This window comes from Sinohyriopsis cumingii, chromosome 15 (assembly GCF_028554795.1).
Source record: "Sinohyriopsis cumingii isolate HCF-2022 chromosome 15, ASM2855479v2, whole genome shotgun sequence".
NCBI lineage: Eukaryota > Metazoa > Mollusca > Bivalvia > Unionida > Unionidae > Sinohyriopsis > Sinohyriopsis cumingii.
This window is the reverse complement of record NC_142975.1, coordinates 147,722,761-147,750,531: the sequence shown is the minus strand read 5'-3', so window position 1 is coordinate 147,750,531 and position 27,771 is coordinate 147,722,761. Positions and strand designations below refer to the sequence as shown.

The window sequence follows — 27,771 nt, the reverse complement described above, 5'->3', positions numbered from 1 at the left end:
AAATGTGCGATTAAAAAGGGTGTACCCTTGATATATAATATAGTTGTCCTTATCCGTTGCTGGAAGAATAATGTCTCCAAAACGCTGCAGGTTTCCAGCTGGTAGACGCCTAATGACCTGAAGTTTCTCAGCCCAACGTTTGCTCTTTGGTTGCCATTCATCATTTATAAAGAAAAGTCTCATATTTTGAGAACCTGTCTCAGCAATAGTTGAATTTTTCTTCACAAAGTCATCATACATTGCGAAAATATCAGCTTTTCTTTTCAATATTCTACCGTATTCTTTTTCGAACAACGTCTTTGTGTCCAAGTGCCCATACTTCATGTCTGTGATCATATTGCCCTTTTCTGCATTCGGTCTCATAAATTTCAAAACTGGGTCTTCTTCGTCCTCTCTTGCTCCAATGAACTCACAAATTCGTTTCATGGCCACTCCAGTACATGATGCATAATAGTAGAAATTGTTATCATATATAAATGGAAGACGAGAATCAGGAACTTGCAAGGAATCGTAATAACTCTTCAACTGCATCAGCTGAACCTGCTGTATCTTATGGAATAGCGAGACTCCATTCGTCTCATTTGTAACTGTAGTTTCCTTGTGAAAGGAAGGAAAGAATTCTATATTTTCTTTTTCACGGTCCCTGTTTCTACCAAACAAAGAACAAACCTTTATAAGAGATGGTGGTTCAACATTGTCAAGGTCACTCGGGTACAAAAATGTTTCTTCTGTTGTATCTATCTGACAGGCGTTGAAGAGAATGCTTTGTCCCAATGAAGAGGTTTTAAATGGTGACTTGCCCATAACAGCCTTTTCGTTTGAGCTGTAATCCAACGACCCATAGTCATCAAATCTGCTCTCAACCACATTTGTCGTTTGTATTTCCGTGCAATTATCTAGGAAATTTGGGTTAGCACAATGGAACATTTCTTCAGGCGATGAAGTCGTCTTTCTGAAACTCGGCTGAATTCCTTCTTCTGTAAACCCTACACCGTTGTTCGGTGCGTACAAAACGTTAACGGATGGTAAGAGATTTGCGTGAAGGTGACTTGATTTCGTGCCGAAAGGATCCAACAAATTCCACTTCGATGAAATGGGCTTGCTTCCTTCGATGGAACAGTCCATCACAGAGGGATCTTCCACCTCAGGTCTATCTCTATTGGTGGGAAATATATCTCTGCCATATCCCAAGCTTTGGGCGACAGAAGAAAAAATATTATCTTGTATCTCTTGAATATTCGGATTGCTTGGAAAACTAATGTCTGATATTTGATTCCAGTTACTCCCTGTTTGTTCCACAGTGTTTGTTAAATGCCCACCCAAATCTAATCTCTCGGGATATAAATACCCAGCTTGATTATGGAAAGGTACAGAACCTATCGGTTGAAAAATAACATCAGTTGTACATGGGGCTACGTCAGTAGTTCGTGCATAATATGCCTTCATATTTACGTTATCTGTTTTGTTAAACACAACGTTCTCGTATTGATTTTGAACATCTTGCAGACTTAGTTCCTTTCTCTCGGCACCACACGAACGTATTACCTGAGATTGGTCATCGTCATAACAACTGGAAATTCTAGTAAAGCCTTGCTGTGAGTGTATGCTGTTTTCAACCTTTTCAGTTATATCATTAAATGGAGTTCTGACTGATGTGGGCGAAGGTGTATGTTGTAAGTCCTCATACCGTATCGTTGATGTCTGCAGATCCCGTGATCTTGTGTTTGTTCCCGACCAGCCGTTTGAAGTCTCCGCAACATTGGCTGTAATCACTTCCTCTCTTAAATTGGTGGAAATATGCCCTGAGTGACTTCTACTCGGTGATGGTATAGTAAGGTTCTGGTTGGACCCTGAATTGAGTAAAACTCCAGTCTCTTTCCCAAGTATCCCAACTTTGATGGGATTTCTAGGTGCTTCTGTATTATCTTCCTTTGCAACAGTTTGTCGAGAACGACTCCGAATACCAATAAGGCGAGGATGAACAGGAGGACATTCATGCCCTGCACTTGGCACAGCAATTGGTTTAGTCTGATCGGGGAAAATTTCCATTTGCTGGGGCGTTTCTTGTAGCTCACTACGATCACAACTAGGAAGCGGTAATGTGCTGGTTTCAAGATCTAGTTGCGGATCAAACTTTGAGTCATATAGAACATTAGGCGCGTTTGGAATCGTTTGTGATTTATCATGTAGAAAATCATTTCCTGGACATTCAGTCAATTCTTCCTGACAACGAAATCGGAAAGAGTTGTTGTCCATTGGAATCGAATAAACTCCATCACATGTTATATCAGCAATGGCATCATGTCCAACGTGGACCTCGTGTTTTGCCTGTTCTGGATCTTCACTTGCGGCCGATATTGAGTCATCAGACACAGCTGCAGTGAAAGAAGATCTTTGTTTGCTCGAACTTGACTCCATAGGATCTGTGGTGCTATCAGAGCAAATTGACATTTCTGGATCCTCTTCACGGACAACATCGGCGTAGGAGTGATGACAAGTATCTGATGACGCTTCCATCGCAATCAATCGGTGAGAACTTTCAGTACTTCCCATTTCCTTACCCTTATGGTTGGCCAACGTTGGAAATTCTTCTTCATAGGTCAAATCAGGTTTAGGCAGCGGATCTGGGGTCGTAATGGGGTTTTCAATGGGCTTTGAATATTTTCCTTTCGCCACCTCCGCCCAGGTGAAAGCCTCGTTTTGCGATGTCGTGTGTTGTTGTTTCGTAACCTTCCTTTTACCTCTTTGTTTTCCTTTCTTATTACTTTTTTCTGTATCTGCATTGTTATCCTGTTGAGCGGTCTTAGGCAGATGCTTCTTGGTATGAACCGTCACCCACGTCTGCTCTGCATCATCACTCTCTGGAAAAGCTAGCATCGGACAGAAATTTTCCTCATTAGATACGGCAGCTACGATAGTTGTGCATTGCTTTGCATTTGTCTCATATTCCATCTTCTTCTTCGTTTTCTTTTTCTTCTTCTTCTTCATTGCTTCACTCTCAACAGAATTTGTGTTAGACAAATGAAATTTGTATGCAGATGAATTTTCATAAGCACTCATGACATCATTAGAATGCTGAGAATTAAGTTTCAATGTTTCAACAGCTACACCATAAAGAGTATTCTGAGACGTCTGTGACGCAGATTTGTTTGAACATGCCCCTTTTGTTGATGGTTTAGTTAAATCAAGAAATTCTGTATTCTGCTGAAATCCATTATTTTTCATTCTTTCTTTTTGTTGATTAGAATAATCAACACTCGACACAGATGTCATGGCATCATCAATTCCAATAAAAGTTTCTCCATAGCTTTTATAGTCCCCATTCTGCTCTTGATTTTTTTGCCTTTTCCTTTTCTTTTTGTCTCTTTTTTTGTCTTTCTTTTGTTTTTCTCGCTCTTCTTCCTCCAGTAACTCTGCCATCTTTTGCTCTCTTTGAGAGGACTGTAGTTTCCCAAAGTAATCGCAGAACCGTGCCCACATCTCCGCAAATTTTAAGTTTACACATTCATTCGTGTGCCTCCAGGAATCCGTATCGATCTTCAAGCGAAACCGGTTGGAAAATTCAGAAACCCTGCAACAGTTTTGCATTAAATACTTTCTCCCCTCTGGTACCTCGATGAGGTAAATAATGGGCATAAAATATATAATCGGATCTCTGTCATGAAATTTCCAGGTTACTTCGCATAGTTTCGCAGTTTCCATGAAGAACTCTGGTCCTTTCAATCGAATGAATTGACTGACGAAACGCTCTTCAACAATACACGCTTTATGGAACATTAGATGACACATAATGTAGACTACCATGGTGAGATAGTCAGCGTCTCTGATTTCTCTAGGGTCTCTTAGAACTGGGACATGGGCATGCATCACATTCATAATATTGTAAATTATTTTTTGGTTGTAAAGAGAGTCTCTGAAGCCGTCTTTCTTCGCAAGCCGTAAAATTAAGGGAAATAAAATATTTTCGACGTAATCAAAATTGTCATTCTCAACGGATGAATTCATTTTCGCAATACGACCCTGTAAAGATAAAACGAATCTCAGGTTAAGTAAGGTTAAGTCGCCTTTTTCAACGAAAAGATACGTATAACCATAACGTGTTGGGTGTTGTTACAAATCGACGCACAAGGATCGTACGTACCACTTCAAAAGGAACACAATTTTAGTTTTCATTTAAGTTGATTTTAATAAATTTGATGTAGTAAATGAGGGGGAAAGTGTGGTTTACAAATGAAGCATCAAATCGTTTATTATTTTAACTTAGAAGGCATTTTCTTTTTTTTTTTATTAAACGTTAATGAATAACTGATCTTCCGCGCGTGCTTCGTATAGTGCAATGACATCCCACTAAGTAGCCTCCCGTAATCAATAGAAGATGGAGGGATAATAATACCTTTACGAACAGATCGCGTTTGTGTTGATCCAGACTGGTCAACAAGAATTCCAGGACCTCTTCTTTGGCTTCATGCAAACTCCAGCATATTGCAGTGTTACCATTCTGGAAGAAAAAAATAAAAATAAACAACAAAAACGCGTGTTTCACTTTCATTAGTACTTATTACTAATGAAAGTGTTCTGAAACAACTACCAAATTTGCGAAACTTTAAATAGATAAAACAAATCAAGAGCTGCAAAATGCCGTTTAAACAGAAGTTCCAATACTTTAAATGCAGAACGATTATGGGAAAAAAAGTTAATTGAAAATCCACTGAATCCTATTTAAAATCCCATTGAATCCTGTGTAAAATCCTATTGTAAAATCCCCTTGAATCCAATTGTAAAATCTCCTTAAATCCAATTGTTAAATCCCATTGAATCCTATTGTAAAATCCCATTGAATTCTATTGTACAATCCCAATGAATCCTATGCAAAATCCTATGGTAAAATCCAATTGAATTATATGTAAAATCCTACTGAATCCTATGTAAAATCCAATCGAAAGAATCAGATTGTCATGATGCCCATGGTGAGAAGTATAGTGTGGTACATCCACCCCCACCCCTTTTTACAGGTTATCTTAACGCCGTCTCGACGGTAGAATCTTCAGTTTATTTTATATGAACAACTTCTATATGTATATCATTTTAACAGTCCTCTACCTACTTAAAACAAAACTCTCTAGTTAATTTGTCAAAACTAAACAGTCGCAGTTTATTTCATATCTGAGCTATCATGAGGTTATTAAACATTTTGAAATTTAAATCTCATATTTTCTAGTACCTAAGATTTTCACGTTCTGGATCGTATTAGAATCATGCAGGACTTTCTGGGTTGCAATGTTTGCCACGACACGATTATATTAACATCGATGGCAAATCCTGAGAGTTTTGACACCAAGAGCATAGCTGAAATGTTCTTAGTCTTTCTAGAATGTTTCAGCAATTGTTGGAACTAAGTATTTCGTGTACGTTTACTATTTGTAAATGATCAGCTATAAATGATTCATGCATGAAAATTGCTTACTTCTCTTTTTCTAGTGTACTTATTCAGTTCTCATTTTATAATACAACTGACGTTACAAAACCGTATGCATCAAATTAACTGTAATCGGCCTTTCCCGCCAATTTGATATTTTAACACATTAGTCTGATTCAACATGTATTCCTAGAATTTGTTTTTCTTTCTTTCTTTCTTTCTGTATTTTTTCTCTGCGATTGAATGTCTGTGGCAGTGTATTTCAACAAAATATCAGACAGTTGAAAGCAATTTTATTTCTTAACAAATCGAAATTGTCTACATGTGTCAGAAGTATCTTAATCATTTCAAATGGACCAATAATATGTTGGCTTTCATATTTACTCTTACACCAAATACTTGATCCTGCCGACGAACCGAAAGAGGATACGTATGTAGTGTTCTTTCACGTGAGAAGATTCCTGTACCTTGTGAATTGTAAAGGACAATTATAAATCCATTGGAGAGCTTAAAATGTCCTTACCAGGTCTTCTTTCAATATGTCAGCACCGGCTTGAATCAAACGCTCTGCTGTCTTCGGGTCTCCTTTCATAGCACACTGCATTAGTGGAGTAAGACCCGTCTAAACATAGAAATTGGAAATCATGTTCAATATGTCTTTAATTGTTGTTACCCCTTTCAAGCCAGCCTCATATTTTAAGACATAGAAATATGTCTGAAATTTAAAACTGGCTGTATACGTTTATCTTTTCGTAATGTTTATGCTAACATTTATAATTATACAATGACGAAAATGAGATCAACCAGAAAACAACCATTGGAAGTAATGTTTTCACCCATGCGACAAAGTAATCAACCTAATTTGCATACCTTACATTAGTTATCTTGGGCTGGTTGTTCTAGTCATGGTGTCCACGCGCTAGGATCTACCTTTAAACAGATAAACCTGTCTTCTGCTGCGCTTGGTGGAATTGTTATAAATGAAGAAAAAAAAAAACATACATAAATGTCAAATGTTTTATGTTTCTATTTTCTCGTGCGTAGAACTTGTGTCCACAGTTCACCCCACTGCACTCATTAACATAATCGTATAAATGCGCCGTGTTTATAAACAATAGTGCGCTGTTCATGACGCTCGTTGTGAAATACTTTCAACACGAAACAGTGATACATTATTTCTTTACTTATTTCTTACTTTCTAAGAAGGGCATATATAGTTATATTCTACTTAGATAATTATTCATAATTTCACAAAAGATTACCAACCTGACTACCTTTATATAAAGTAAGAGGCAATAATAATCCTTGATTAACGTGTTGAATCTACTAATTATATTGCAAAAATGAAGAGTTATTTTAATTTAATTGGAAACACTTTGGTGAGAAAAATAATCTATATCGGTGTTTGTACCAAGACAAGATAATCCCAGTCGCGGGGTTACATTCTTTATCTGCAAATGAGGCTCTGCCGAATTGAGAGACAACTAATGTAAGCCCTTGACTAGAATTTCCTTCTTGTCGGTGCAAACCCCAACATATATTCTATTAACCTTGTCACCAATAACCACGAAGAGCTGACGATAATCTTGTGGAAAAGAATTAATGCAGCTCTCAGCACAAACAAAAATAGGTCTTGGGACATAAGACTTTGCTATATTTGATTAATGAATACGCAAGAATTTAGTCTGAGGTGGGGCAACATGAACATCTTTTGAAGCACTGATGATTCACACATAAAATCATTGACATCGTAACAAGACTGCTGTTCATCCACAGACTACATCTAACGCTTCTGAAATACAAACGGAAGTATGCAATGGATGTGTTCTTTAAGTCACCCGCATTCCATAACAAAATTTTAAAAACTATATCCTTTGGTCATCTGCAAAACTATTTGATGACTTTGATTAAGCGAATGATCCCTGACTTATGCAAAATGATCATAATTCTTATTTCTGAAATCAATTTGTGCTTCAGCATGACTACTTACATTGGTCTGGAGGTTGGGATCCGCGCCATTGGCTAGTAAAAACTGGACGCAACATTCCCATTTCCTCTCCGCAGCTATGTGAAGTGCGGTGAATCCAGTCTGAGAAAAGAAGACAGGGAACAAATACGTACACCATTTAGTGCATTGTGAAATTTACAAAACAAGGTATAAAAAAGTTAAAAAAAAGTAAATTAAAATTGCGCGACTCGAAGTTTTAATGACAGGAAATTTAGAATTAATTAAGAGTGTTCCTTGTTCCTTTCTTTATTGTGTGCGCAACTATATACTGTGGATGGAAATGTGCATATAACAGAGGGTGGATATAAACGGGCTCCTTTTGGTAAAGGGACTTTTAATTTTGCTGTAAAAGCCATTCAAGATTTTCTTTATTAGATTTAAAGCAGACACAGTTAAAAAACAAAGTTGAACACTCTAAATTTAAATTTCTTTTTGTTTACAAACGACAATTTTGTCTAAAATTTTTTTCCGGCGCATACTGACAACGCAAAAAGGACTTTCCGACTGCAAAAAAAAAAAGACTGAAAAAATGATCTTTATTTATCAATAAAAGCCGTCTAAGTTTTTATTTTGATCTTTTAAAACAGAAAACTGTTAAAGGACAATGCTTAAATGTTTATCATTCGATGTATATATATATATATATATATATATATATATATATATATATATATATATATATATATATATATATATATATATATATATATATATATATATATATATATATATATATATATATATATATATATATATATAAACAAACTTTGATTTAACCAAAAATGTTTTTTCAGCGATTAAGGAGTATTCGAAAATTAATCGTTTATTTCAAAAAAGACTGTGTTTGTTTTTAAAAGATGCTCAGATTGTTTAGAAGGCAGATAATTAAAAAATATTAATGTTTATGAACAGCATTCATTCAATATAAAAATTGAAGTTATAAAAATAAACTTGGAGTTAACCAAAAGTGTTGTTCAGTGCATACCACTATTTATAAAAAAATGGATTCCCGACTGCAAAAAATGACTTTTTATTTATAAATAAAATCCTTTGATGTTTTTGGTTTAAAGCAAATAACTGTTAATGGGCAATGTGTGATACGTGTTTATAATGCAAAACCTCCTCCCCCACCAAAAAAAAAAAAAAAAACCAACAAAACAAACAACAACATGTGAATAAACTTTTATATAACCAGAATTGTTACATTACAGCGACTAGGCAAAAGCGAATTGTTAAGGGTTTGTAAAGACAATATAGACGGAACATGTATTAAAAAAAAAATTATTGACTTATCAATATGTATCGAAAGTAATTCCAAAGAATCAAACATATATTACAGACTCCGATTCTGTGTAAATTAACACATGTATTGTATTGTATTTATTATATTGTATTGTATTGTTTTTATTATATTGTATTGTACTGTATTGTATTGTATTGTATTGTATTGTATTGTATTGACTTGTGTAGAGTATTTTATCATAACAAATGAACATTTTTAACTCATTTATGTTAACATTAAGGGTCCCTTTTGTACACTGGAATCTTTTACTGCAGACGACAAGTCCATTTTGCAACAAAAATAAATCCTTTTTGCAACAAAAAAGGAAGTTTGTTTTGCATTCTGTTCCCATCGTATAATATAGGGTCAAAATGATGATTAGTTCCATACCGCCAATTATGTCACCCTCTTTAATAAATTCGATATTATTATTATTAGTATTATTATTATTATTATTATTATTATTATTATTATTATTATTATTATTATTAAGACGAAATTAAAGGCGGAGGAAATGGAGCCGTTATTCCTTGGGGCCTGACTGGTAGGGGGCGTCATCACAGTGAAATGTAAGTGGGAGCGTGCACTATTTAAAATTGTTCTAGAGCCTCTTATCCGCTTTATCCGGCCTTGTTGCAAATAAATATGGATCCAGTGGCACTGAACGACGTTCAGAAGGCATAATACACCAGAATCAACTCATTCAAACGTGTAATCACGCTTTTGATGTTGTTGAGTTTAATTACAGTGGCGTGCGCACAATTGTGCATGTGCCACTTTTTTCTGACTGCACCGCAGTCTGCTAGTTGTTCCTGGGGAAGGGGATGGTGCCACCTCCCCCAGGCTTTTATGGATTCAAGGAACCCTGATAGTTTGGCCTCAATCTGTGGGTCCATAAAGGTCCCTACAGTTGAATGGTTGGTTGTCTCTAGTGGGAAGGAGAGCTCTGGAACGGTCCTGCTTGCTTTACATCGCTGGTTTCTTGTTGCATTTGCCTGGTGTTTCTTGGGATTTTTGTTTTTAAAATTTTTTTTAAATATTTTTTTTAATATTTTTTTTTAACTTCTTCAAAATGTTCTAAAAGGGGGGGATGTTCTATGATGTTTATAGAGGTTCTTAATCACGCTTATATATTTTTAACATATTGATAAAATTTAGTATATTTCCTTTCAGGTTGAAATATCGTAAAATATTGAACGATTCTGACAATGTAATTTATATTGATCCTAAAATTCCTTTTCTTAAAATTTAGTCTTTAACACAATTTTAGAATAAAAAAAAGAGAAACAACGGTTTTCGATTAATTTCATCATGTTCAACAAATAAAAACCCACCTTTCAGAAATCCAGCCATAAATGATGATATTAATGGTGAGTAGTGAAGTGGGTCACTATACGTACAATGGAAATTAGCATTACAGAGACCCCTGGTTCGATATACGTACAATGGAAATTTAACATGGCGAAAAATCGTGGGTCGATATACGTACAAGGGGAATTTAACATGGGAATAAATCGTGGGTCAATATACCTACAAGGGGAATTTAACATGGGGAATAGAGTTTGGGGTTGTTTAGGGACAAGGGGAATTGAATATGGGATTTTTTAAAAATTTTTTTTAAAATAAAAGGGGTAGGCAATTGAAAGGGTATCTCTTTTCGAGAAATATGGGTGGCCCTGAAAAGGGCCTTTGGGTTTATGTTAATGTATCCATTAACATAAAGGGCACCGCATTGGTCTTCTTCTTGTCCTTAGGCTGCGTCTCACTGTTGGTCCGTAAATTAGCACTCTTTTGAGGCATCCTTGTCTTTCTACGTAGATCCTACGTATCCACAGACTGGTGTTTGTCCTGTGGACAACGGTCCACTTGGACCGGACATACATGAGCATGTCCGTCCTGAACATCATGGAAGACACAAGCGTAGAAGATTGCACATCGGTCCACATCTTGAAGCGACGAGAACAGGTGAATCAATGCAGTGAACTGCGCTTATTTATAGGTAGAGGAAGGATTGAAACGGATTGAGTTCATTCACCAATCCGAACACGCGTTACAAAATTCAGTCAGCCCGCATCCAATCCGAAGAGAGTAGTCTGTGACGTCACGTGGTCTATATAGATTCGCTAGCGCTTGTGTACAGTCAATCTATGCGACAGTGATTCAACATGACGGAAACTCAGAAAACAATTAATTGGGGTGCACCAGCAGGGGAGACTGCCCAAGGGAACCCGGACTTACTTTCAGAAGAGGTGAATTGGGATTTTGTGGATTTTCTCTCCTCGCAAGAATTTGTTCCGGAACCTTCGTTACCTTCTTCATTACCGCAAGTGGAGAATTTTAGACAGAGACAGAAAGAAGAATTGGAGAAATTTATACAACGACAAAAGGAAGCGGAACAAGCTTTTCTCCTACAGCAACAGCAGCAAGAAGAAGAGGTAAGAAAAAAACAACAGCAATAACACCAAGAACAAGTATCAGCAAAGAAACAAGAGGGTGAAAATCAAACGGTTACGGTACTGTTGGACATTTTAGCGGAGTTAAGAAGTCTGAAACAAATGTATCAGACTTCTTTATTACGACCGAAGAGAATACGACCTTCCCGAGCTAAACACGTTAACCCTGTGACTAAGCCTACCGTACCACCCTTAGTGATTTCAACCCAATCATCATCATCAACAACATTACGCAGTCCAGAAGTAGGCCTTGGCCGTGGCAAAGGCTTAAGGCAGTTAAAGTTGATTGCTTAAACTCACCCCTGCACCATAAAGAAAAAAAGGCCCTTTTCAGGGCCAGCCACATTTCTCGAAAAGAAATACAATTTCAATTTGCCAATAACTCAGAAAAAAAGAAAAAAAAACTCACTCATTTTACCCTTATAGTACGTGTCTGTGTATGAGTGCGTGAGTGTAGCTTCTTATTTTAAAATCAAAACTCAAAGACACTTACCTTGTATCATTAATTTATTCTTTTCTCCATTTTTTTACAATCCAATTCACAATTCACAACAGAACACTTTAATTAAAAGTTCATTGACGTCTTCTTTCTCCTTGTTTAGTCTCTCTGTTTTTTGAATTTCTTCACCGTCACACTCTTTTCCTCTTCTTCTTCCTCCTCGCTTTCTTCCCTTCTTCTTTTCTTCTCCTGTTTCTTTTTCTTCACCTGTCTTCTTTCTTCCTCAGAAGAATCCCTCTCTTCCTCTGAAGAATCCCTCTCTTCTTCTGAAGAATTCCTCTTTTCTTCTGATTCCTCTTGTTTCTTTTTTGGGCAATCTGGAGACCAATGTCCTTTTTCTTTGCAGTAATAACAGGTATCTTTACATTTGTCTTTTTTCGCCCCTGTTTTTTTTTTCTTTTTTTACGGTCTGGACATTCTGCAGACCAATGCCCTTTCTTCTGACAGATATAGCAAGTATCTTGACTTTTATCTCGAACGGAAGGAGAGTAGTCCGTGGGCTGGTCTGAAGAGAATTTTCTAATGACCCCTCGCAAAGCTCTGACGAAACGTTCGATTTGGTTAGTCTCTTCCATCGTTGTGCTCAGCTTGAGAGTGAAATGAATAGTGAAACGACAAGACACACACCCTTTTATATACGCTGGTCTGCCATGACTATAAATTAGTCTATGGTGTTTAAACTTGAGTCATTTGACGTTTTGCACTCAAGATGAAACGATCCTATTCATTCGAGAAGAAAGAAGAAGAAGAAAGTAAGAGGCAGAAACGTGATCTATCGCCTCGTACCAGGGCTGAAATCTTGGCACAAATTCATGCCAGTGATTTTGAAGAGGACATGAGTGAACCAGAATTTGAAACCTCTAAACCAAGTTCACCACCCTTAGTCAACCCTGAAAAATACTATTCCATTCGAGAGACGGAAAAGCGCTCCTCTAGAAAATTTAGAACCACGGCTTACAAATACACGGTGAAGTTTAAAGATTTCAAGGCTGAAGTGCCGTTAGAGAAAGCAGAAGTGTTTATCACTGGGGTGTGGGATTCTCTGCTCACTGCACTCAAGCGACAATGTCAACCCAAAGAAGACGATCGCTTGAGACTTTCCATACAACACGACGGTTTGAAATCCCCTGTTTGGATCGAGTTTAGCACCCCTGCAGAATTGACCGCTTCCAAAGTCATGGACAAGATTCAACACGTGCAACAATTTAATGACCAGTTTGACATCACCGATGGAAAAGCCACATTGGACATGACCCACGTCTCTCCTCCTCAAGGGACCGGACGCAAAAAGATGTTATTGGTGAACGAGCTTCGCAGCATTAAGGGTAGCCTTGTCCAAATTCACAATCCTCATGACCAGATGTGTTTAGCCCGTGCCATCGTGGGGGGACGAACCTATGCCAACAAGAACGACACGGTAGAATGGAAAAGAACCTGGAACACTATTCAACGATCCGATCGAGCCAAACAACGAAACGAAGCAGAACTCCTGTTGCAACAAGCTGGCCTGTCCAAAGACACACCCTGTGGCATTCCTGAGATGCAAAAATTGCAAGATGTCCTAGCTCCACGATACACTTTGAAAGTGCACCCTCAAGAAATACGCGGGTCTCTGTTGTTTCGAGGCCAAGATTTTAAGGACGGAAAATACATTCACCTTTATCATCTCGATGACCATTTCGATACCATTACAATATCACCGGATTCCTGGGATATATTTATTATTGTGAGAAATGTGATTATAGTTATAACAATCGAGAGCAACACAAGCATTGTGGAATGAAATGTCCAGGATGTTTGGCCTCTCCACCCTGTCTGAGCGAAGAACCAGTGCCTTGTTCAACTTGTCTGTGCACGTTTGTCAGCCCTACCTGTTACCAGCAACATTTGAAAACACAAGGTTCACAGAAGAAATGTGCTTGTCAACTCCTGAGATTGTGCCCTACGTGTGGACAAGGCATACTTACCATCAATGCCAAGGCACACGTATGTCGAGGAAAGAAAAAATGTCACATTTGTCACCACATCGTGGACTTGGAACACCAATGCTACGTGCAAAAATACCAACCCCCACCAGAGAAAGAGGACGGTCACAAGAAGAAAGGCAATTTCATCTTTTTCGATTTCGAATGCATGCAAGAGACCGGCATTCACATCCCTAATTTCTGCGTGGCTCATCGAGCGTGCGAGAAGTGCATTCAAGAACCTATCTTCAGTCATTTCCCTCACTGCAGCAAGATTCCCGGAGGGCGTGAAAAAATCTTTCGAGGACCGAACACGTTAGCCGATTTTGCTCGATGGGTCTTAGACCCCATCGACAAGACGCGGAGCCAAGAGGACATCGAACGTTACGGAGATTGTCATCGTCATGCCACGGTGATGGCTCACAATTTCTCCGGATACGATGGACAGTTTCTTCTCAGATACTATACAGAACAAGGCACCGAGCGTCCTAAAGTGACTTTGAACGGAGCCAAAATCATTTTCATGCAAGTGGGACATGTCCAGTTTAAAGATTCGATGAGCTATTTGGCCATGCCTTTGAGTCGAATGCCTAAAACGTTTGGAATGACAGAAATGGCTAATGGGTACTTTCCACACTTTTTCAATACGGAAGTCAATCAACATGCCGTTCTACCCCATTTGCCTGAGGCTCACTATTACGACCCCGACAACATGCGTACCGAACAACGAAAAGATTTCTACGCTTGGTACCAGGCTCATGCCTCTGACCCCTTCGACTTTCAGGAAGAAATGCTAAAGTATTGTCGTTCCGACGTGGACATTTTACGGAGTTGCTAAGGAAAATTTCGAGAACTGTTCATGGAACACGGAGGGGTCGATCCTTTGAAAGAAGCTTGCACCATTGCCAAAGCGTGTTCCTTAGTGTATCGACAACGATTCATGCCTGAAAACACCGTGGCTGTCATAAGTCCTCAAACGACCCACTTTGTCAAACGTCAATACTCGGTCAAAGCCCTACGTTGGTTACATTACTTGTGCGACAAGGAAGACAAATGGATTCAGCATGCCCGCAACGGAGGAGGCGAAAAGACCATCGGAACGTATTGGGTCGATGGCTGGGACTTAGAAAACCCCAAGATCGTGTACGAGTTTAACGGTTGCTTATTTCACGGATGTCCCGTCTGTTACCCTGACCGTGACACTAAAAATTAGTTTTTACAACGGACCATGGAAGACCTGTACCAGGCCACTTGTCAGCGGCGCCTAAAGTTGGAACAGGAAAGATACCAAGTGGTGGAAATGTGGGAACACGAGTACGATCACCGTATGAAAACCGATCCCGAGTTTAAACGCCTCGTGGAAAGTTACCAGTTCATGGACCCGCTGAACCCGAGGGATAGTTTGTACGGAGGAAGGACCAATGCCACCTGTTTGCTGTACCAAGCCGACGAAGAGAAAGGAGAAGAAATCAAATACTTGGACGTGTGTTCGCTGTATCCCTACGTGTGCAAATATTGTCGCTTTCCTGTAGGGCACCCACAATTGCTGACGGAATACATCGACCTGAAAAACATTCGACAATACGAAGGCTTGATCAAGTGTAAAGTTTTGCCTCCCACGAACCTATACCATCCCGTCTTACCTCACCATTGTCAAGGCAAACTGATGTTTCCCTTGTGCCGTACTTGTGCCGAAACGTGCAACCAAGGCCAACCTTGTCAGCACAGCCAGGAAGAACGTGCCTTGACGGGAACCTGGGTTAGCGTAGAATTGTTCAAAGCTCTGGACATGGGATACCAAACTGTTAGAAGTGTACGAAATTTGCCACTTTCCCAAGACACAACAATACCACAAGGGTGATCCCAGTCAGAAAGGCATTTTCGCCGACTACGTAGATGCCTTTTTGAAACTGAAACAAGAAGCCAGCGGCTATCCGTCCTGGTGTCACACTCCCGAAGACCAAATACAATTCAAAGAGAAATACTACGAACAAGAAGGCATCACTTTAGAACACATCAAAAAAAACGAAGGCAGGCGATCGTTTGCCAAAGTGATGTTAAATTGCTTGTGGGGTAAAATGGCACAACGACCGTGTTTACCCAAGACGGAATATTTGACAGAACCTTCCCGCTACTTCCAGATGATTCACGACAAAACCAAATACATGAAACACGTGGACGTCGTTCGAGAGAATTTGATCTTGGTCAATTACGAAGAAGATCTGGACTTTGTACAAGACGACCCTTTTGGAAATGTCATCATTGCAGCTTACGTGACAGCTCATGCTCGCTTAAAATTGTACGAAGCTTTAGAACTGTTAGGGGAACGCGTCCTGTACTTTGACACGGACAGTTGCATTTACATCCATCACCCGAGTCAACATCACCCTAACATCGAAGGAGACCGTTTAGGAGCCTGGACAGACGAGCATCCCGACGACAAGATTCTAAGTTTCGTCAGTGGCGGTCCCAAAAATTACGGCTACGAATACCGGGACAAACAAGGAGAAGTGCACACGACGTGTAAAGTGAAAGGACTGACTCTGAATTATCGTACCAGTCGAGTGGTCAACTTTGGGGTATTGAAAGAAGCCTTGCAATCGGGAGAGGATGGACACTTTAAAGTGACCACCTATCAACCGAACAAGATTGTACGTTTACCCACTCATCACATCGTCAGTCGGCCCTTGGAAAAAGTCTATCAAATTGTGTACCAGAAGCGAGTGCGACTTCCCAATCATTTCACCTTACCGTATGGACACGTTGGTATAAAACACTGGTTGTAAGAGGATAGTTACCCCACCAGAAAGATGACTTCGCCACAGCAAGAATCGAGTGAGAAACCCGATGAGAACTCCGAGTTCAAACCCTACCATTTTCCAGTCTTCTTACCTGACTATTGTGATTGTGCCCGTCGATTGGACACGTTTCAGAAATGGCCTACGGATAGGGAAGGATTACCTTCTTCGCATGTTTTAGCTAGAACAGGATTTGTCTACTTGGGACCTGAGTCAGGATTGGGATACGAGGTACAGTGTTTCGCTTGTGGACTGAAGTTACGACTGGATCTATGTATCTATAAAGATTCAGCTATTCTGGAACATACTCGATGGTCTCCGCACTGCCCTTACCTTTCTATGGCCTTTTCACCCATCACACTACAGTACAATGTTGACGGTACCTTAAAGACGGTACCTTCCAGAACAGGACATAAAAAACGTAAAAAAGGAAAGATGTACAAGCTGGAGACTGCATTGCGACTAGTATAAAAAGGGCTATGGTCAAGATCGATAGTTCATTGTGACTACCAAGACCGAGCGAACAAGATTAATACTTTCAGAGAAACACAGAACAAGTTGTTTAGAAAGGCACAATTCAAGTGTGAGGCTTCGGAAGTGGAATGCGATTGTGAGCCTTGCGATGGGTACGATGCTGTACGCTGTGACCTGAGCGATGCCGTAAAGCATCATGGGAACTTTAGTGTCCCTACCCCTATCATGGAAAGGGATGCTGTGCGTGTCAAACCTGTGGGATGCGAAAGTGACGCCGCTCGTCCTCTTGGACACTTTACTGGGTTTAAAGGGGAATGTTCACCTTCACGTCTACCCCCCTACGGATGTCATCCAGCCCTGAGCAAACTCCTGCCCATGTCACTCAACCCTCATCGAAACGAACCTGTGAAAGACGAATATTCGTTCCCTGTGCGTTTGTCGGAATACTGCGACTTTGAAAATCGTCTTCAATCGTTCAAAGGAAAATGGCCTAAGTATCTGGGAGGACCGACCCCCGAAGAATTAGCCAGAGCCGGATTTTTCTACTTGGGCGAAGGAGATAAAGTCAAGTGCTTCAGTTGCGGTGTGTCACTTCACCACTGGGAACCGCAAGATTCGGCCTACGTTGAACATGCTCGATGGTCACCGAATTGTCATTACTTACCCTTAGTGGGACCGAGACATTGAAGTAACTTCTTACCATAATCTGTTCATGGATACTTTACAAGAGAACATTTGTGCTTTGCCTGTGGAGTTGAGAGAACGCATTTACCGAGGGCTGGTCAAAATACAAGTGAAACGTAAAGAACAATTGCATCCGTTACGTCACCGGTGTTTGAACCACTGGTACCTGAAGGCTATACAAGGATTGATTCAATTGAAAGTGTTCCATCGGACAGACATTGATGAACGATCCTCTAGTTTTAAAAAGGATTGGTTTGTTATGGACGATTCTACCTACATCATTGTAAACTTACTGCATCGAATTCCAGAGGAAGAGTTAACGAATTACCAACATCTTGAACACAATGTCAACTTAGTGAACGAATTGTAATGTGCAAATTAGTGACTAAAGGATTTAAATTCGACACTGAAGTAACACCATGTTTGTGCAAACAGTACATTTCTTGTGTCAGACCAAAGAGGATTTAGTATGACCTATTCATGGATACTTTGTTAGAGAACATTAGTGCTTTGCCTGTGGAGTTGAGAGAACGCATTTACCGAGAACTGATCAAAATACAAGTGAAACGCAAACTCAAAGTGATTCATCCGTTTTTAAATTATGCTCTGTTCCAAAGTACAAGAAGACTGATTATGAGTGGATATTACATTGAGCACAAAGTTAAACGAGGCTATTGGTCACCACCCAACGATTCCAAAAACAGTGTATATACTTATGGATACTTTACAAGAGAACATTTTGGGCTTGCCTGAGGAGTTGAGAGAAAGGATTTACCGAGAGCTGGTGAGAATACAAGTGAAACGTAAAGAACAATTGCATCCGTTACGTCACCAGATCTTTAACCACTGATACCTGAATGGTATAAGAGGACTGATTCGTCAGAAATTTTTTCAGTGGTCAGACCTTGTTGAACACTTTCAGTTTGGGGATGATGATGGACCAGACGTTCGTAATTTTGGTTACTTCGAGATTCACTTACTGCAACGTATTGAGGAAGACGAGTTAAAGGATTACCAACATTTGTTACATGGAATCTGCTTAGAAAAAGACGAAACATCTAGACAAACTCTGACGTTTCAGTTACAGTATGTAACATTTAAATTCCCTACTGGAGAACGAACATGTTTGGTTAGAAATTACCTTTATTTCTTCCGAAACAAAGACACTATAAAATCAAGTGGCCATGCCACGGATTATGTCACATATCATTGAACAGATTCCGTGGAAGGTACTCAATGACTATATTCAAACCGTGGATCATTACCATCAATTATTACAAGAACTGTATCCATTAAATTTGGGACGACAAGTGGTGTGTGTCTTAGTGACTTGTTTTCTGGGATTTCGTTTACCAGCCGATTCTCTGTGGACTCTTTACGATCAGTACTTACCACCTCAATGGCCTTAAATGGTCACGAAAAACTCCTTTTGCTCAAAGCCTTGCGTTTTCATTTGGATACTTCTCGACCTCAACAGGAAAAAAAGATTCATCAACTTTTAGCTACCCAAGACGTGTATGACGATGTGTGTGTAGCTTGTGACTTACATCCCCATTGGACAGATGTCCGTGCCTGGAAAGAATGGAGTTTTGAGGCTTGGACCCAAGAAGTGGCCCAGTATGCACGAGAGTTGTTCAAGGAAAAAGGTTACTTTTCAACCCGTGTTAGTGACGGTGCCAGAAGAACCCGTCACCAAGGACGGGACTGTCGTGGACAGGCCTGAAAGACCCTTTCGGGAGGACACTTGTGTGACCTTACCCCCTACTATAGAACTGGTTAGAACATTACCCAAAACATGTTGTACAGACACTTGTTTTTATTCCACGTTAATGGTTATCATGTGCCTTTTATTCTTGTACTTAAGCCTTTGGCTTTTATGTATTTTTGTCTTTCGTATTCATGTTTGAAAAAAAAAAATTCAATAAACGTGTTCTGAAAAAGTATATAAACTCTTGTCTTGTTTGTTTTCGTGTCACAAGTGACATTTCTCACACAATGGCTATCTCTACTGTCTCTGCTCCCTCTTCCTCTACTGTCAAAGTCATCGACGAACATTTAGATCGTGCCAGTTGGGAGGCTTTGTATCTTCGCCATCCCTTTAACATGCTCATTGCTGGACCTAGCGGTTCAGGCAAAACCGAATTCGTCAAACGTTTGATCGAACATAAACATCATTTGATCGATCGACCACCTCAGCGGATCGTGTGGTGTTACAAAGAGTGGCAATCGGCGTACAACCTCTTGCGAGAAAGTCAAGGCGATTCCATCGTGTTTGTGGAAGGCATTCCTAAAGAAGACGATGGCATCGTCTCTGACTCCCGTCAAACCCATTTGGTCATTTTCGACGACATGTTAGGAGAAGACGAAGAAGAAATTAAATTGTGGTTCACGCGCAAAGGGCATCACCGTAATGCCAGTGTCGTTTACATCACCCAAAATTTGTTTCAACAAAGTAAAGCCCATCGCACCATCAGTCTCAATGCGCATTACGTGGTCTTGTTTAAAAGCCCTCGAGATAAATCGCAAGTGCAAGTCTTAGCCAAACAGTTAGGAACGCCTTGGCTGACTCAGGCGTACGACGATGCCGCTCAAACACCACACGCCTATTTACTCGTCGATTTGAAACCTACGACTCCCGAGGATTTGCGATTTCGTACCCACTTGTTTCACCACTGGTGCCAAGACGGAGGGCCTGTCCTGTACACGTCTCCGTCCTCGACTTCATTTCACTCCCCATAAAAAAATCTATAAAAACCTCAGACCCTTTTTCGTCTGTCTCACACAGTGTGAACATGACGTCCCTTCAGTCGCATCTTCCCGTCAAATTGATTCGTGCCTTGTGTGGCATCAGTCGAGAAAAAAATCCACAAACACGAGCTCGTGTCTTAGAAGCTAGTCTCAAAGAAGTCTTACGATGGTTCACGGTGACGGCACGTCAAATACTCCAAGGAATCATTCAGATTCCTCATCAAACCAAACGCTTTTTCGATCGAAACAAAGTCGCTTTGGTCCAACTGGCCGATCCCCGCATCGACACTCAAACCAAAAAACAAATCATTTTGAAACCTGGAGGGAGCGGTCCACAGAAGAAAACTAGTCGCAAGAGAGGTACTTCGGCCATGACGCAACCTTACACTCGCAAACCACGACCTGCCACAGCGGTGACTGCGTCTCCGGCAGCCTCACGTTTATCCACTTCTCCGTTAATGACACCCAGAACTGAAGAGTACTTGGAGACGTTGATCACACCAAGAACTTCTCCGTTGATGACCCCCAAAAGAACTTCCCCAGTGGCAAGACCCTCCAATTAAGTGGCAGTGGCTGCTGCTCACAAAGTACCTTCTCCCAAAATCAAAGTCCAAGAAAGATCGGGCATGTTACAAAGTTTACTAAACTTGTCCAAGCAAGAACTGGCTCGATTTAGTCCGTTACGTACCCCTGCACGACGTGTCATGCCTGTCCTCAAACTGATACGACGTAAAGACAATCAGTGGCGACGCGTTCCAGTATAAAAAGGCCTGTGACCGAGTAGGGTATGAGTGTTTTTTTGGTGCTCCTGAAGACTCAAAGATGTCACCCTCCAGAAAACCCCAAGGAAAGAAAAGGAAAGGACTGCCACCACGTTTAGCCAAACATGGGGACATGTTATCTGTCCTGTCCAAAGCTTCTCCACCCCTACGAAAAAAACTCATTCAAACGGCCTCCAAAGAGGTCATCGATACCGTGTGCGAATGTTGTTTGAACGTTTTGAAAGGCACGATCCCTTTGTCCAAACACCAGAAACAATGCTTAGGCAAACATCGTCACGTTCTTCGCCAAATGGTTCAAAAGAAAATTCCCATTCGTCAAAAAAAGAAGATGTTAGTGCAACGTGGAGGCATTTTGCCTCTCTTGTTAGGACCCATACTGAAAGGAGTCTTGGGAACCATGTTGGGAGGACTGGTGGGAGCAAGATAAAAAGACCCTCGGAAGTCCCAAGATCTCAGAATCGACGGCTGACAACCCCATGGAAGGACGAAAACTAGCTTTAGTGCCTTACAAACGATGGATGGAATACCATCGGTGGCAAGAACAACGCACCCCGCATTTACCTCCCAATCCACATTTGAGCGAGATGTCCCAGTTACAGCACGAATTGCAGTCCTTGATGGATCGCCAAGATTTGTCCGAAACAGAAAAATCGCAAAAGTACGGTCAACTCTTGCAACGACTGCAACTCTTTCACCAGAAAGCTTTAGACGAAACAGCTCTACCCACTCTGAAAGATTTTAAGAGCTTGATGAAAAGTCCAGCACCATCACCAGTACCAGTACCAGTACCAGTGACCAAGACAGAAAAAGGAAAAGAAGAAGAAGAAGGGTTTCAAACTCCACCAGAAAAAGTACGCAAGTTAACAACACCACCTACCTCCAGAATTGGATGGATTAAAAAGATGATGACCACCCCTTCTTCATCACAAGAGAAAAAGAAAGTGAAGACAGAAGTGAAACAAGAACCGATATCCCCCGCTCAGACATCCTCCTCTTCGACACCTATTGCCGGTCGCACACGCAAAGCATTGCAATCCAAGAAAATACCCCAAGAGAAAAAGAGTAGCATCCTCCAAGAGTGGGTGCCTTATTAACACACCAACCAACACAAAAAAAAATGGAAAAAGTCTTAGCCAGCATTTACTACGATCCCTCGCATCCTGCAAGTTACGCAGGAGTTCAAAAATTGTATCGTGCTGCCAAAACGCGACTGAAAAGTCTCCGTTTACCTCAAGTGCAACGATGGTTACAAGAACAAGCTACCTACACTTTACACAAACCCATTCGAAGCAAGTTTGCCAGAAGTCGCACCCGAGTGGAAGGCATCGATCATCAATGGCAAGCCGATTTAGCCGATGTCTCTCATTTGGCCAGCTACAATCGTGGCTACAAATATTTGTTTTGTGTTATCGACGTCTTTACCAAATTTGCCTGGGCCGTGCCCTTGACTTCCAAATCGAGCAGCGAGTTAGTGCGAGCCCTGCAACGGGTGTTGAAACAAAGCGGTCGTCACCCTCTTCGATGGCAAACGGACAAAGGCACCGAATTTTTGAACCAAGCTTTCCAAAAAGAATTAAAGAAACGTGACATTCATTTTTTTACCACCGAGAATCCCGAAACTAAAGCCAGCATCGTGGAACGTTTTCAACGCACTTTGAAAGAACGCATGTGGAAATATTTTACGCATCACCACACTCTGAAGTACATCGACATCTTACCGCACCTGGTGCAAGCGTACAACCAATCTTACCATCGAAGCATCGGACGTGCCCCGCAAGACGTGACTCCCGACAATGAAGTGTTGGTGTTTGAACGCATGTTCGGTACGTCCCCGACGAGGGCTGTCCCCAAGAAAAGTGGAGAGTTGACCGTAGGAGATTGGGTGCGCATTGGCAAAACCAAACGCACTTTCGACAAAGGTTACTTACCTAACTGGACGACCGAATTGTTTCGCGTCACTGGACGAGTGCATGGCCGTCATCCTGTCGTCTATAAATTGGAAGACATGAACGGAGAAGTGCTCAAAGGAACGTTTTATTTGCCCGAGTTACAACGTGTCACCAAAAAAGAAGACGACGTTTACGACATCGAAAGCATTCTCGAACGCAGACCGTAAAGTGGGCAAACGACGTATCAAAGAAGTCAAAGTACGTTGGAAAGGATATCCACCCAGTTTCGATTCTTGGATCGACGCTTCGCAAGTCATCGACTATAAAAAGAAGTGACCATCATGCCCTTTCACACAGCAGACGCAGCTACGTCGACCACTCCTTCTTCACCTAGTTCTTCTGTGCAAGATTTACAAAAACAACCCTTGTGGGTGTGTGTGGAGAACGTGTGCCTAAAACGCAAATCGTCTTTTTCTGCCAAATCTTCGTGGTGTATTGTGTCATCGGGGCAGCCATCGCCAATTTGAGTTTGCAACAAGGAGACAAACAATTGTGGACCATTTTATTGAGCAGTTGCATCGGTTACCTGCTTCCCATCCCCTCCCTGAAATTCTCTTCCAACGGGAACCTTGTGTCCAGTGCCAGTGTCAGTCACCACTCCAACAACCACAACCAGAACCCCATTTTGGGCGGAGACACGCCTCTGACGTCCAGTAATATCCCCTCGGACAGCCACAGAACTCTGGAATTATGAGTCACCAAAACCAATTTTACTTAACCTTATCCAGTGACAGTTCCATGGAGGTGTTTCCCAACAACACGTTGTGCTGTTACACGGCTAAATTACCTCAAGCCATCCCCTTAGATCACGAAGCCCATTGGGAAGTGGCTTTAGTAGAAATGATTCACCCGACCCAAGTCCTCAATGTCCTTCCCAATCAAAATTTTTTTACGGTGGAAGTTCATGACGATCAATTGCAAAAGAACTTGAGTAATGTCAGATATGATCTCAAAAAATATGATGAAACAACTCGAACGTGGACCTACAAGATTTTGATTCCCCCAGGCTATTATTTTAGTGGTCAACATTTGGTCAGCACCATAAGTTCTAGTTTAATGCCGTGTTTGGGAAAGCGTTGGAGCTTGCCCAACAAAAAAAGGTCACCATGGAGTACCACAAAGCAGCCCGTCGCTTCTTGATAAAAATTGAGCCGAGTAAAATCGTGTCCATTTTATTTTGTCCTGAATTGTTTGACATGTTGGGCGGTGACATGGAGCTGAGGAAGAAATTAGAACAAAAACAAAAACCCGAATTAACAGTCATTTTTGACAACGATTCTTTTGCCCAGTATTTTCGTTCCCCGGTAGAACTGAACCAAGGACTGAATTTGATGTTTGTGTACTCCGATGTGGTGGAGTACAACGTGGTGGGACACACCTCCGTGCCGTTACTGCGTGTAATTCCTTTCAAAGTGGATTCTGCCACGAACGCTGACGAGGAAGGTGGAAACACTTACCACGTCCACCGCAAATTTGTCCATCCTCACTATTTCCCGGTCAGCAAGTCGTATTTGGACACGGTCAACATTACTATAAAAGGAGATTTGGGACAAAATATTCCATTCACCAAAGGAAAAGTCACGGTGAAACTCCATTTTCGAAAACGGTTCTCTCACGATTCGTAAGTAAGTCATGTATCCAGTGTACCGAGGGGTTGCACGACAGCGAGGACACGGTTTAGGAGATATGTTAAAATCGGCCTTTCGTTCGGTGGCCCCGGTGTTGAAACCGATGGTGACACGCGGATTGCACGCCTTGAAAGATGCGGCACTGACGCAAGGCAAAGAATTTCTCCAAAATGTCATCATCGACAAACAAAACCCTAAAGAAGCCTTCATGAGGGCTGGCAAAAATGTCTTGCTGCAAACGGGCAAAGACATTTTAGGCCGACGAGACACACCTATAAATGCCCTGCACGCTACCGAGTCAGGCATTCAGCAAGGACAAGGTAGAAAGAGACGACGACGAAGAAAACACCCTTTCACCAGACTTCAAGCGAGGAAGGCCAAGAAAAGTAGAACCGTTCGAGACTTAGACGTTTTCGATTATTGAAACACAGGAAAAAAAATGATGCACCGAGAGTCTTGCGCTTGTTCCAAGACGGAACTGGATCTGTTTGCCATGCCCCCCACGATGATGACGATGCAAGAATCCCAGTGGGTGGAATTTCACCCCGTCTCCTCATTGACCGATTCCGCTCCCATCGAGTTTGAAATCAAAGGACAGCCCGAAGATTACATCGATCTCAATAGCAGTTACTTGTACTTGAAAGTTCAAGTTCTAGATAAGGATGGTAATAAAGTAGATGACACTGAGAATATAGCTCCCGTCAACAATTTCATGCATTCCTTGTTCAGCTCAGTGGATTTGTACTTGAATAACAAACTAGTCAGCAGCAGCATGGATACTTACCCTTACCGTGCCTACCTGGAAAATCTTTTGACGTACGGAATAGACGCCAAGAACACTCATCTCAATACCTGTGTGCTGTGGGTACCTGACGAAGCGGGCAAGTTCGACGCAATAGATTCAACCAATTCCGGCTTTGAGGCAAGAGAAAGCAAAATCTTAGAGAAGAGGAGTTTAGAACTGATGGATCGTTTGCATTTGGACATGTGGTTGCAAGAGAAATATTTGCTGAACGGGGTGAATGTCCGCTTGAGACTGAATCTCAGCAGTACCGCTTTCCATTTGCTGGCTGATCCTGCTAAGGCTCTTAAAAGCAAAATCGAAGAGGCCAAACTCTACGTACGACGCGTGGAAGTGTTACCCAAAGTGGGTAACGAAATCAGTCAAACGTTGAGCAGAACGACCGCCAAATATCCCATACGACGTGTGGAAGTGAAAACGTTCACCATTCCCAAGGGACAGCATTCTATGATCGAAGATCATCTGTTTCAAGGACAGTTACCCAAGCGTTTAATCCTTGGTATGGTCTCGAATTCAGCCTTCAACGGAGCCTTCGCTGAAAATCCTTTCAACTTTCAACACTTCAACGTGAAGAAAATCGAAGTCAGTCGCGATGGCAAGACCTTGTGTACCCGACCTTTCGAACCTGACTTTAGTGACAAGAAGATGAATTACTTGAGATCGTACTTGTCCCTGTACGAAGCCACCGGCCAGTTAGGAACCAACACCAGTCACGGCATTGAGTACGAGGATTATGCAGGAGGCTATGGTTTGTGGGCTTTTGATTTCACTCCAGACCAAGGCAGCGACGAGGGACATTTCCACCCTATAAAATCCGGCCAGATTCGTGTGGAACTTCAGTTTGCAAAAGAACTACCAGCGACAGTGAACGTCATCCTGTATGCAGAATTCGATAATACCATAGAAATCAACAGTTTGAGAGAAGTCATTCTAGATTATTAGAAGCCATGGAAGACTGTTATCCCTCTTTACCTAGTAGAGAAACTTTGGACATGAAATGTGAGGAGACCGTGGAAGGAGAAGAATCTCAAGACAAAGACGAAGAGGTTGTCATGATGAAGTCGAGATGGCCAGAACAAGAAGCCCATTTAGTCTCCTGCTTTGCCAAACACTTGGTCGAAAAAATGACGGAATTGATCAAGAAAAATTGTTATGGATGTCAAAACGATCATCCCAGTCAAATTCAACACGATAAATGCCTGATGTTAAGTCAAGAAGAAAAATTGGACGAGTATCTGGACGAAGCTTGGAGTCTCATCTCGAACAAAGACGTGTTGCACCAGTGGTATAAAGACTTGCGTGAACATTCTTGTCCACCATTAACCACTCAAGAGATCCATCGTATCGAAGCTCTCCTGAATCAGAGTGAGGAAACAGAACGAATAACCGTTTATTCTTCAGACATTTTCAAGCAAAAAGTCAGGATCGAATTGACAACTTATTATTACCTGTGAATAAGAAAAAAAGCACACACAAATCAATGGATACCTGGGAACTTTATTACCTTTTTGAACCACAGTTCGTATACGGCTTCTTGGAATCCTGTCGTCTTTGCTAAAGATGAACTCCCTCATCGCAAACCTAAAGACCATCAAGCTTACGTGATCAACACGGACGACAGTCATTTCCCAGGAACCTACTGGGTAGCCGTCTACTTTCCTCAAGAAGGATGTGTGGAATATTTCGATTCGTACGGATTGCCCCCTTTGGAAGACGATATCATTGACTTTATGAGAAGAAATGCTCAAACCACCCGATTCAATAATGTGAAATTACAAGGCACAGATTCCTTGGTGTGTGGACAGTACTGTGTGTATTTTCTGCATCATCGCAGCCTGGGCTATTCCTTAGAACATTTAGTGACTCATTTTGATCCTCGTTCTTCTTCTAGAAACGATGTGAAAGTAGATCGATGGTTTTGTGACCATTATGCTTATCTTTTGTCTCAAGCTAGGAAACGTAGTGTCCATCAATGGCCTAATGACGTCCAACAGTGGAAATCACAACGTTGTCAGCCCTGTTTAAAGCAGATTGTCAATTGAGAAAAAAATGTTTGTGATTTGAAACAATTGTTTGATGTTATCATGTTGGATTATTGTTAAAAATGTTAGAGTTGTTGTTTAGTGTTAAGTGATTTTTGAATAAAAAATGTGTTTTGAAAAAAATGCCTTTGTCTTTTGTTTAGCTATAAGAATGTTGGATTTATGCTCTTTCATTTCTTACTATCCCTCTCATGACACTCACTGAACGCTGCGGCTCGAAAACCGTGTGGGGGATGTTTTCC

General features: G+C 41.0%; 1 protein-coding gene across 2 annotated transcripts in view; it reads right to left on the bottom strand.

Annotated features, from left to right (window-relative positions):
* The window catches only part of LOC149783016 (uncharacterized), a 68,675-nt gene that overhangs the window by 18,762 nt on the left and 22,142 nt on the right, over positions 1 to 27,771 (bottom strand). For both annotated transcript variants that reach the window (XR_016414486.1, XM_089934595.1), the window contains exons 5-8: positions 7,407 to 7,505; positions 5,940 to 6,038; positions 4,394 to 4,498; positions 26 to 4,020 (exon numbers count right to left, since the gene is read on the bottom strand). Coding sequence is in view for 1 of the 2 variants with exons in the window: in XM_089934595.1 (XP_089790721.1) it covers positions 26 to 4,020; positions 4,394 to 4,498; positions 5,940 to 6,038; positions 7,407 to 7,505 (4,298 nt within the window). In the remaining variant the exon portion in view is untranslated. The remainder of the gene's footprint in view (positions 1 to 25; positions 4,021 to 4,393; positions 4,499 to 5,939; positions 6,039 to 7,406; positions 7,506 to 27,771) is intronic.